This window comes from Hevea brasiliensis, chromosome 5 (assembly GCF_030052815.1).
Source record: "Hevea brasiliensis isolate MT/VB/25A 57/8 chromosome 5, ASM3005281v1, whole genome shotgun sequence".
In the NCBI taxonomy this organism is placed as follows: domain Eukaryota; kingdom Viridiplantae; phylum Streptophyta; class Magnoliopsida; order Malpighiales; family Euphorbiaceae; genus Hevea; species Hevea brasiliensis.
The window spans coordinates 111,589,787-111,600,713 of NC_079497.1; the positions used below are offsets into that span (position 1 = coordinate 111,589,787).

The following is a 10,927-nucleotide window of genomic DNA, read 5'->3' on the forward strand; positions in this document are numbered from 1 at the left end:
AGTAGATGGGTCAGAAGGTGGAGATACAGCAGAGAAGGAACAGAAGCATTTGGAACCTGGGTTGTAACGATCAGGCTCCAACCACTAGAGGAATTGTCCGCTTTGGCCGTAAGCCTCACGGTTTTATCCCATAGGTGGAATGGAGAACTTTCTAGGAGGTCACCCATCCTAAGATTTCTCTCAAGTGAGCACGCTTAACTTTGGAGTTCTTCCAACTCTCCAGGCCATTCAACCAAAAGGGGACTCTAGTAATTAGTTTCCCTATTTTATATATCATTACTTTTTGAACCCAAGACCATCTCTGTGCTTTGTTGATGTGGAATTTGACTAAGGGACCTTTCTCCCCCCCTTTCAGGACTCAGCATCCTCGCTAAGGTTTGCCGTACCATCGCCCAAGAGGACACGTGAGAGGCTCTGATACCACTTATTCAGGGCATGGTAGAGATGGTCAATCTGATTAAAATTGGATTAATTTAATTTAAAAAATTTAAATTGAATTGAATTCAGCAGGTCACAATAGGACATTGGGACTGAAGCGCCGGCCCCACTCCCATTGTTTGATAATATATCAGCAATGCAAATCCCATAAAATCCCAATAAATCAATTATGTGTGAAAATAACAGGAGAAATAGAATTATTTCATTTATGTAGGTGATGATCTCGAACATTCCACATAGGAGCCCTCTCTCATAGTATATAATAACAATCCTAGCCCAGCTCTTGAACCTAAAACATTTTTTGGACAATAAGAGGTTTTCAATCCTCCACTTGTATACCCACAAATATTTATTTGTTTTTTCTTATTAATAAGTTTAATAGTGATAACATCTCAATATTCATCACTAATATATATTTAAATAATCTTTTTACCTATATTGAATATCTTTAAAAGAAGAGAGTTTTATACTATCTATTTCAATGCTTTGACAATTGTTATTTACTCGAAACTCTAAGAAAAATTTATTTCTTCAACATCTTAGAGAGTAGATTGGTGACTCAAAATATTTTTTTTTTTTATAGAAGATCGATTCAAAAATTAACTTAATAAGTGATCAATCTAATGATGAAAAATTATTGCCATAAAAAATATCATATATGTTCTGCTCTAATTAACTGGACTTGAACCTTTTAAGGACCATTTGTTTGGTCATGTACAAAATGCTAACTATTATTATCATTCGGCTTTCCAATATAAAACTCGTCGTTTTAACGCGGGTAACTTGAATGTTGCTCCAACAGACCGCTAACCCGTTTTGCCCATTTCGCCGGTCCCAAAAAAAACTTAGCTCCATAAATTCACTGCCTTTTCATTCTCCAGTTCCACTACTACTACTACCGCTACAATTTAATGTTTAACTCTCCTCCCACCGCTGCAGATCCAGAGCTTCCACTGTACTCCTCTCTCTCTCTCTCTTTCTCTCTCTCACCATATACAGTTATAGTTTATTGAATCTTGATCTCAATTGGGTTGTGTGCAGGCAGAGATGAAGGTGGTGGCTGCATATTTACTGGCCGTGTTGGGAGGCAACACCTCCCCCTCCGCTGAGCATATCAAAGATATCCTCATTTCTGGTACCTTATTTTCCCTCTCTGCAATTTTACTATTTTAACTTCACATGCATTGATATCTGCATGTATGTGGGAATAATTTATGGTACTCGAGCACCTTTAAAGGTTCATCTTTTAGTTAATTTGTGCTTTGTAGCGTAGTGGGTAATGGATTAAATTTAGCTCTTGTTCTGTGATTTTGGTCCTTCAAACTTTCTTTAATGGCTATCTATCATTGGGAATTCAACTTCTAACTGGCTATCTTTTGGTCACTGATAGCGAATCTGTTATCTGTTTTTAGTTTAGTGCTTGAAGTTGCATAAGTTGTCAATGATTATTGCAATGGCAAGAACCTAAGTATTTTTTGCTGTATGTACTTTGGTTAATGCAAGAACCCACAAGAACAATACTAATCCCTTCCTTCATAAGAAGTAAGAAACATGGTTGAATTATTTTTAATATGTTAATGTCATATTGGACGCAGTTGGAGCTGATACTGATGATGATAGGATTAAATTTCTTCTTTCTGAAGTTGATGGTAAGGATATAACAGAACTTATTGCTGCTGGTCGGGAGCAGTCGGCATCAGTGCCTTCCGGCGGTGGTATTGCCGCTGCTGCACCTGGTAGCGGTGGTGGTGCTGCCGCTGCTCCTGCTGCAGCTGAGGCAAAGAAGGAAGAAAAGATGGAGGAGAAAGAGGAGTCAGATGAGGTGAGCCTTTGCTTTTCAGTATCCAAGTTAAAATAGCAATCTAGTTTTCCCTAGTTTTACACTGCTTGTTTCTAGTTTCACTTAAATATATGCATTGCTCAGTACTAATTAAATGATTACCTGAAGGTTAATTTCTTACTTCGTTGATTTAATGGCATTGACAACAAGAAGAATTAGTAGTCTAATTGGATTTTTTTTTAATCCATTTGCAGGACATGGGCTTCAGTCTGTTCGATTAAAGAGTTGATTTAGTTATATCACCATAAGGATCCCTTTCTTCCTGATTGAGAGCTTTTAACTGGGCATTTAATCGTCTTTTACATTGGTATAATCCTTGAATCATATGTTATGATAGATGAGATTTTTTTATGAATTTCCTATAATTAAATGGATTTGGTCGGTGAATTATAATTTTTTTTTAATCTCAAAATTAATTTTATTAACCAAATCCGGGTAAAACGTGATAATATAGTCCCCTATGCACCCATGCTAATAGGCCAGCCCCGTATGGCTCAGTGAAAATGATCCCAAATAGCAAGACTAGCATGCTGAAGAGAAGCCCTTGCAAGATAATGGGCCACCCTATTTACTGGTCTTTTAACCCAAGCAATAGACAAACCTGTACCTTGGTTTGTAAGAAGCTTGCAATCCTCATTAAGAGCCAAATTCGAACCAGTCAACCTCATGCGAACAAACGCCAAAAAAACGTCCTGCGCATCTACTGCAATGAAAACATTGCAAGGAAAGTGTCGCACTAACCAACTTAGTGCCTTCCGAAGAGCAAGCGCCTCAGCAAGTTTAGGAGAGAAACACTCCTCCATATAAACCGAAGTAGCTGAATCTAATTGCCCCTCATCATTCCTCAACACGGCACCGAAGCTCATCCTATTCTCCTTTCGAAAACATGTAGCATCCTAGATCAACTAAAGCACACCCGACGGAGGCAAGATCCAGCACATCGACACCCCAGCACCATTCGTCGAGTCATGCAAAGATTGAGGCATTACCACTAGCTGCTTCTCACTTATGAAGCAAGCGAAAAGATTTAACACCTCTTGTAAAGTTTGCATTTGAATGCTGGGAAGATTTGGATGCTGCTTTCATTTTCCATTTTGCTATAAATCTTTAGATCATTCTCCTGGGAAGCAATAATCTTTTAATTTTGCTATAAATAGGATTCGATTATGTTTCCGAAAGATACGATCAGTTGCTATCGATCGATATTTGGAATTTGGGATTATGTTTATTAAGTGCCTGAAATGACTGGTGCACTTTTTAATGTTTGTGAGGAGCCAACAGCCGATGAGTTGATGGTACTAGGATCCTATCTGTTTTGCTACTCAATGGGAGTATCTTTCAAGTATGTTTCGTTGACCGACAAACAGCCCACTTTTATGGCAAAAAAGATCATCGTTAAGGCCTACGATCACATCGCGCCTTAATTAAATAAAATCTATTATTGATAATTATTATTTATGTATGAGATAAGAAAATGAAAAATTATTTTAAAAATTGTATTATTCTAGAGCTTACAGGGTAAACAGGATGTTAGTTGTACGGCGACATGTATGTGATATTTTAAGAATTATAGCATGTTAAAGGCTTATAAAATCGAGTCGGACAAGGTAAAAGATTCATTGACAAACATTTTGCAAAAATTCGCAATTGGAGAGAACTATTATCCCAAACAAAACAAGCAAGCACTCTATTCATTGCCACTAAAAGCAGATGATAACGGCAAGAATATCCTCAAAAGCAAATTCCAGAATTCTAATGGGAAAACCACGAAGCTGTATCATAGGATTGCGAGCTATTAGATGCACAAGGAAATAATCAAATCTTACTGGCAAAGGAAAGACCTTCCTCGGTCAGCTGATCCAAATTCTGAACAGAAGGCTGGACTCTTGCAACTTTAGCAATAGCCTTGTTTTCATCAGGACTTCCACCTTCCAGAAAAACTCCAACAACCTTTCCATCGTTGATCCAGTATGATCCAAACTTTGGCTTTGGTGATTTTGGATCATTGTCCCCAAAGAGCACAGTGTCACCAACATTGTCACCATAGAATTGCCAGGACAGATCAAAGGCGCGAGAGTAGAAGTATGGAAGGTAGTCATACTCATCAATTGTTTTCCCTTCCTCAATTGATTTAATGGCCTACAGAAAAACAGAAAAATGCAATAAGCACCTTAACGATGCAGATACTTTTACCCAAAAAAATAAAAAAGCAACTAGGGAAGCGTTTTATAGGTCAACACCTCCAGTTAAGCCACAAAATAGGAATTACTATCATATTTACAGAATAGGTTCTAGACAAGTTCGGTGTTAATTGGGGGAAATGAAAACAGCAGAGGAAATAAAAAAACCTTCACAGCCTGCTCAGCTGATTTGCGGGCATGGTCAACATGTTCAACTCTTCGCAGCTCATTGTACAATTTCAAAGGAAAGGTAGCAACATCACCAACGGCATACACTTCAGGAACACTTGTTCTGAAAAATGCATCAGTCTGCAAGCAAGCAAGTTGTTTAATATGTTACTTAAAGATTATACTGTTTGTTCACAAATGCCGTGTAAACTGTTGAAGAAAAAAATGAATGAATTTCACATGTATTAATCCAAAACATAAGGTTTTAATTAGATGGATAGAAGCAAATATTGGAGCATCCAAACACTCCCTTGAAATCTGGTTGCTAGAAAATATATTTGTCTCAGAATATATTTGATTGCCAATTAGCAGGCGAAGTCCAAGAATCAAATTGACGGATCAAAAGTCAGTACTAACCTTTATTCCACCTTTCTCCTCTTCGACCTGTCCTTTGAATAATGTTGTAAGTGGCCTTCCACCAACACCAACAACAACAATGTCAGCTTCCAATACCCTACCATCCTTGAGTTTCACCTCCTTTACCTGACAGAAGCACAGAAAAACACAATTCAACCTACTTCCAGTCCCATCAATATATCACTGCCAAAATCAGTTAATCATATGATTGACTTCTTACCTCCCCATTTGAATCAGCAGTAAACCCAACAGCAACTGTTCCCTTGATAATCTTGATTCCCTTATTAGCATAATAACCCTCATAGAAAGCAGCTATGCCAGCAGTAAAAAGGCGAGGCACTGCAGGGACAATATTTATATTAGCAGACCAGGGAAAGTCTAAACAACCAAAAAGAAACAGTTCACTGGTTATCCTGTCCTAATTAGTAGAAAATAGAGTAATCCACTTACTGCACCATGGTTCAGGATAAACCATGCTAACATCAATATTGTTAATTTTCAGTGCTGCACTAAGTTCAAGACCAATGTATCCTCCTCCAACAATTACAGCCTTTCCATTCTTCTTTGCTTTAATTGCTTCTACAAGCTTATCTGCATCATCAATTTCTCTCAAGTAGAAGATATTCTTTGCATCAGCTCCTTGGACACCAAAATCTGACAACCTTATAACCTATATCAAAGCAGTAAAGTAAACCAACGTTCATACAAAGCATGTAAAGTTGATAAAGAATGATTGATTAAATAATCCATTGGACATGAAACTTACAGTGGAACCAGTTGCAATAATCAAAATCTGATACTTGAAGGTTGCTCCAGCTGCACTTGTGAGAGTCTTGGTAGCAAGATCTGCTTTGACTATTTCTGTGCTAAGGATCAACTCAATTCCTGCGGTCATCAAACCCAGAGAGAGCAATGTTATATTTGCCATCATCCTCTTGGAAACTTACAGAAGATAAAAAGGAAGTAGTAAAATTAAATGAGTAACAACAAATTGGACTTATTATTTCAGCCACTTTCCTATCTGGTGACCAAAATTTTGTCATACATTACACGAGATGATTAAGATAGCATCACCTTTCTCTTTGTACCACTCAGGAGCCAGCCTCTCCCCTCCACTTCCAACACAGACATGGAATCCTGGAAGCCTTGCAGTTCCTGCAAGAAAGTTCTCATGATAAAAAGTTATATTATGCAGAAAATGGGAAAAATTCAGTTGGACCAGTTCAATATCACCAGAAATCTATTGGATGGGGTACAACGAATATATCCCTTTTTAACTTATTGGGTGATATACAAAAACAGGAAACATAATTTACCTGCAGGGAAAAGATACGCCTTGCTAAGTGCAGGACGTTCATAAGGAGCCACCTGCAACAATAGTGAAAAAATATGTTCATTGATAAGTAAATAAAATAACATCATTGAGCACAGCAACCAATCGCAATAGTAGGACCATGAATAAGAAACAAATCAAGTTAACTTAAACCTATCTAATCTATTTAGTAGCTGCATCAATGCATGTCATTTGGCTTTTCTAAAATGACTATAATCAAAATGTAATGCTCAGTTGCTTGGTCCCATTAAAAAAGCACGTCTTGGATAACTATTATTAAAATAATAATAAAAGAAAACACAATGAGTTAAAATAACTTTTCATTTTAAACATGATCAATTAAGATGAAAAGTTTAACCACTACTCTTTACTTGAACTATTTTCACCAACAGTAATCAGAATTCTTTTACAAAAACTAACACATCTTCATCACTGTTGAAATGTTAATTAATAGAAACTCAAGTTCTAGGTACGGCATATCAAATGACAAGTCTCTGGATAGTTTATATTGGCAAAACACTACGTCACCAACAAGACAATTTGCAACTGAATTTTAATGTCATCCAATCTCATTCTTGTAGCAATAACTTAAAAAAAAAAAAAAAAAACATCATATGAATGCAATAATCCGATAAGTATCTAATAGAATGTAGTAAAAAGCATACCGCCTCCTTGGAGATGATTGCTAATTCACCTGGCTTAACCCCTTGCTTGGCAAACTCCCTAGCTGCATATCCCTACAGTGCCAAAGTATTAAAGCTCAGAAGAAAAGAGGAGGGGAGGGGGGGAGAGCTACTAACTCACTTCCACCAAAAATGACCACAAATACTCCCCAGTGAATTAATTTAAAGGTGCTCCATCACCACATTCACATTGTGGATTTAAAAAAGAGAAAAAGAAAATAGCATGAAATGAGAATCCACGTTAATATCACCAAGAACTATTCATGGACAACCCCTATATAATTTCATTCATTTCAATATTTGAAAATTTTAAAACCTAGAAAAGAAAAAGGAAAAGGTACTTCTCTTTGAAATATGTATGTTCTTACATATTAGCTAGTCAGTGTAGAGCATTTATTCAGTGCAGTCAGTACGTAAGAAAATAATGCACCTTGCCCTCAAACACATAGGTCCACCTGAAATTGTGGATGGCAGGCCCACATGAGAGAGAGTGGATTATTTTCTAATGTACCCAGTACATTGTACAATTCATATCCATTATATTTAGAAATTAGTTGATTAAGGGTCTGTTTGGCATTGTTATTGGAACTGCTGTTGAGAAAATTACTTTTTTAAATATACTAGTTAGAGAATATTAAAAAATAATTTAAAATTAAATTTGATAAGTTTTAGTAATAAGAATATTAAAATAACAAAATAACTTTTTTCAAACAGCTCTTTTTCAACAGCATCTAAAATAGTGTTTTTATTCAGAAAAACAGTTTGGACCTCGTAAACTTAATGCCAAACAGGCACTAAATAAAGACCACAATTCACAGTGCACTATGATGAATCCAACAAAGTGAAACTAGAAACTACATTTCTGTTAGGTTATGAAAGCAGTTCTTTTTATCCAATAAAGAGTCAACAGAGCATGTTCCTGATTTGTGTTTTCTCGTCAGCAAATAAGGAAATACATGTGCAAATGTTCAGCAATTGAAACTGAAAACGAGAAGGACAAAAAGAAGAAATATGGATAACAATTCAACACTTCATTTCTCTGGAATCCAACTCTTGGAATCTAGAGCACTGAAAATGTTACCTACAGCTAACTTCACAATTCACATTCTAATTTCTGCTTTATATTTCCCCCAGAAATAACTAACACAAAAAATTCCTTAATTGCTTTAACCTTCGATTGAATTATAGAAGCACAAAAGTACAAAAGAACTTGAAGAGGTTCAAATTTCCTTTATCCCTTCCCCTCCAGTTTCTCACCAGCTATAGTCCAACTCAACAATACTATGGTCAACTGAGCTACGATTAATTGATCTAAGACTACCTAACCGGTAATCGAAGCTCAAAATGCAACAAATTTCAACGTTTACACTTGTCAAAATCAATCCAGAAACAAATAAAGATTCAGCTGGATCGTCATCATATAACCGAAACAATATACTTTTCATATATGTGCAAGCAAACAACAAAAACTAAGCTCTTACACATCTAAAATTGATTTTCCATAATCGAAACACACCAACACCAACAAGCGAACAACCAATCAAAAACAGATCACACCAGAATCACATCGTTAAAAAAATTTTTCAACAAACAAAAAGAGAAATGATCGAACAAGAGACTTACAGCCGCGACGCCGCCACCGACGATCACGTACTTGAAGCTCTTCTCCACCATTTGATTAGTTGGTCCTCTGCCTCTCACTCTCTCTCTCTCTCTCTCTCTTTCCCTCTCCGTCTGTTGCTTTCACTTTGCTTCTTATAAATGAAAAAATATAAAGCAGTAGTGATGTGTTCTAAGCTTTATGATCGGTCAGATATATTTATAGGGCGATTAACTCGCCATTGGCTGACCTTCTGGACACGAGAACTTTTTTACCTTCACGTTAATGGTAAACACCTTCTAGGCACGTGGCGAATCCTTCGCTGTCCTTCACTATTTTCCACGCACCGGATCGCGTAACGGATCACCGTCGTCCTCGTTAATTAAATTTTAATTAATTAAAAAAATTCATCTATAACAATTTAACTAATCATATATAAAATAGTACTTCATTATCTCATAAATTATTAAAATAAATACCGCATTATTACAATAAATTTTTTATTAGAGCAAAAATATGTTGACCAATTACAGCTAGATTGCTAGATTTCTAAAATAAACTTAGAACAAACGTGTGAGAAATTAATTCAGACACCTTCACAAGCGAGGTCCAAAATATTTTCCCAGTTATTAAATTATAGCATTTGTCTCAATTTATAAATTAATTAAATTTTAAAAATGGGTTGAGTTATTTACTTATATTTATTTTTAAATTTATAAATTAAATTTATAAGTTAAAAAAATAAGTTGAATTAAAAAAATAAGTTGAATTTTTTTTTATTTTTTTTATTTTATTACTTATAAATTTTATACTTATAAATTAATTTAATTAAATATTTTATTATATTATTTTTATTTAATTTTTAAAATTTTATCATAAATCTCATTTAATATCTTTTTTATTATTTTAATAATAAATATATTCATAAATTATTTTTTATAAAATATAATAATTATTTATTAATTACTCATAAATATTTTAATTAAATACATAATTATTTTAAATTCATATAAACTCAAATTAATTTGTATAACTTAATTTTTATTAGTTAACTTAAATACCACTAAATTAGATTAAACAAGTTTAATTTATTATTTTCATTAATTCTAATCTCTTTTTTAAGAATTACTCTTTTCTAAGTGGGTTGGTCTATTTTGTTATTGTCAACTTGTCCAATATTGGACAAAAAATAATTCTATTCACATGGCATCTAATTATTCCATTCACATCTAATTATTCCATTCACATTCAATATTTTTAAATATAATTTGAAAAAGAATTATTTTATTATTTTAACATTACTATTATTAAAATATTTTTAATATTTTATAATTATTCTATTTAAAATAATACATTTCTCAATAATAACTCTAATAATAATATCAAATAATTTTATGACATTTAGGTATAGAATAATATCATTATATAATAATAAGAAGCATTGTCTATACTTAAACCATTCAAATTGAATTTAATGATTCCAAAATAAAAAAGATTAAATAAAAAATAAATTAGCTTAGGTGGTTTTAATTGATTTTAATTCAATATTATTTAATTCTGGATTTCATTAGACTTAATAATAATTTTAATTTTGAAAATTTTAATTTTATTTTTCAAATAGTTAGGTTTCATTTAATTTTAAATTAAATAGATAAAAAATATATTTTTTTAAAAAAAATAAAAAATTAAATATAGAAAATTACAAAAAAAATAAATAAATTTTACTAACTCTTAAATATTATAAATTGTTAAATTACCTTAATCATAAATAAAAAAAAAGTCATGAAAATACATTAAAAAATAAAAATATATATATTATATATAAAAAAAATTTAACTTGAATTTAATTTGGTGAAAATTAAGTTGCCATTCGTTTCCTCGTCGCTGGAGTTTTTTTTTTTTTTTTTATCTATATAGAACTTCATTTGCCTTTTTTACTTCATAATTGGTTCTGAAAGTCAATTATTTAATTCGGAATTTATATTAGATAATTTTTCATCCAATATTCGCCCATTAATATTAAAGAATTGTTTAATCGTGATGATTGCTATAAATGAATATAAAAATTTGTACTTAATATGAACTTAATCTTATTGGATGGGCTTAGGTACCATTTATCATATTTGGATACTGTTTTAATTCAAATCTAATAAAATGGGAAAAATGTAATTAGTATATTAGGTATTCATCAATTCATAATAATAATAATAATAATAATAATAATAATAATAATAATAATAATAATCGGATTAAATGTGGATATGATTA

The 10,927-nt window shown here is 33.1% G+C and overlaps 2 protein-coding genes across 3 annotated transcripts; one reads left to right on the forward strand and one right to left on the reverse strand.

Moving 5' to 3' along the window:
* The first annotated feature begins 1,238 nt into the window (after positions 1-1,238).
* On the forward strand, positions 1,239-2,665 carry LOC110652055 (60S acidic ribosomal protein P2-4). 2 transcript variants are annotated; one of them, XM_021807552.2, is made up of 4 exons: positions 1,239-1,393; positions 1,480-1,573; positions 2,034-2,260; positions 2,473-2,665. In XM_021807552.2, exons 2-4 carry the CDS (start codon positions 1,486-1,488, stop codon positions 2,497-2,499), a joined length of 342 nt encoding a protein of 113 aa, XP_021663244.2. In that variant the 5' UTR covers positions 1,239-1,393; positions 1,480-1,485; the 3' UTR covers positions 2,500-2,665. The 2 variants fall into 2 exon arrangements, with proteins under 2 accessions (XP_021663244.2, XP_021663245.2); XM_021807553.2 differs by having other exon boundaries at positions 2,082-2,260.
* A 1,208-nt stretch (positions 2,666-3,873) lies between these two features.
* LOC110652056 (monodehydroascorbate reductase) lies at positions 3,874-8,863 on the reverse strand. Its single transcript, XM_058147433.1, has 10 exons — positions 8,683-8,863; positions 7,042-7,113; positions 6,360-6,411; positions 6,118-6,198; positions 5,810-5,928; positions 5,494-5,713; positions 5,264-5,382; positions 5,044-5,169; positions 4,627-4,767; positions 3,874-4,417 (listed from the first exon to the last, which is right to left on the reverse strand). Exons 1-10 carry the CDS (start codon positions 8,731-8,733, stop codon positions 4,094-4,096), a joined length of 1,305 nt encoding a protein of 434 aa, XP_058003416.1. The 5' UTR covers positions 8,734-8,863; the 3' UTR covers positions 3,874-4,093.
* Between the last annotated feature and the right edge of the window lie 2,064 nt (positions 8,864-10,927).

Coding starts and splice junctions, on each gene's coding strand:
- LOC110652055 (XM_021807552.2), top strand. CDS start 1,486: ATGAAGGTGGTGGCTGCATATTTACTGGCCGTGTTGGGAGGCAACACC. Junction 1,574..2,033: donor CAAAGATATCCTCATTTCTG/GTACCTTATTTT, acceptor TATTGGACGCAG/TTGGAGCTGATACTGATGAT. Junction 2,261..2,472: donor AGAAAGAGGAGTCAGATGAG/GTGAGCCTTTGC, acceptor ATCCATTTGCAG/GACATGGGCTTCAGTCTGTT.
- LOC110652056 (XM_058147433.1), bottom strand. CDS start 8,733: ATGGTGGAGAAGAGCTTCAAGTACGTGATCGTCGGTGGCGGCGTCGCG. Junction 5,170..5,263: donor CTGCTGATTCAAATGGGGAG/GTAAGAAGTCAA, acceptor TGCTTCTGTCAG/GTAAAGGAGGTGAAACTCAA. Junction 4,768..5,043: donor AGGAGAAAGGTGGAATAAAG/GTTAGTACTGAC, acceptor GCTTGCTTGCAG/ACTGATGCATTTTTCAGAAC.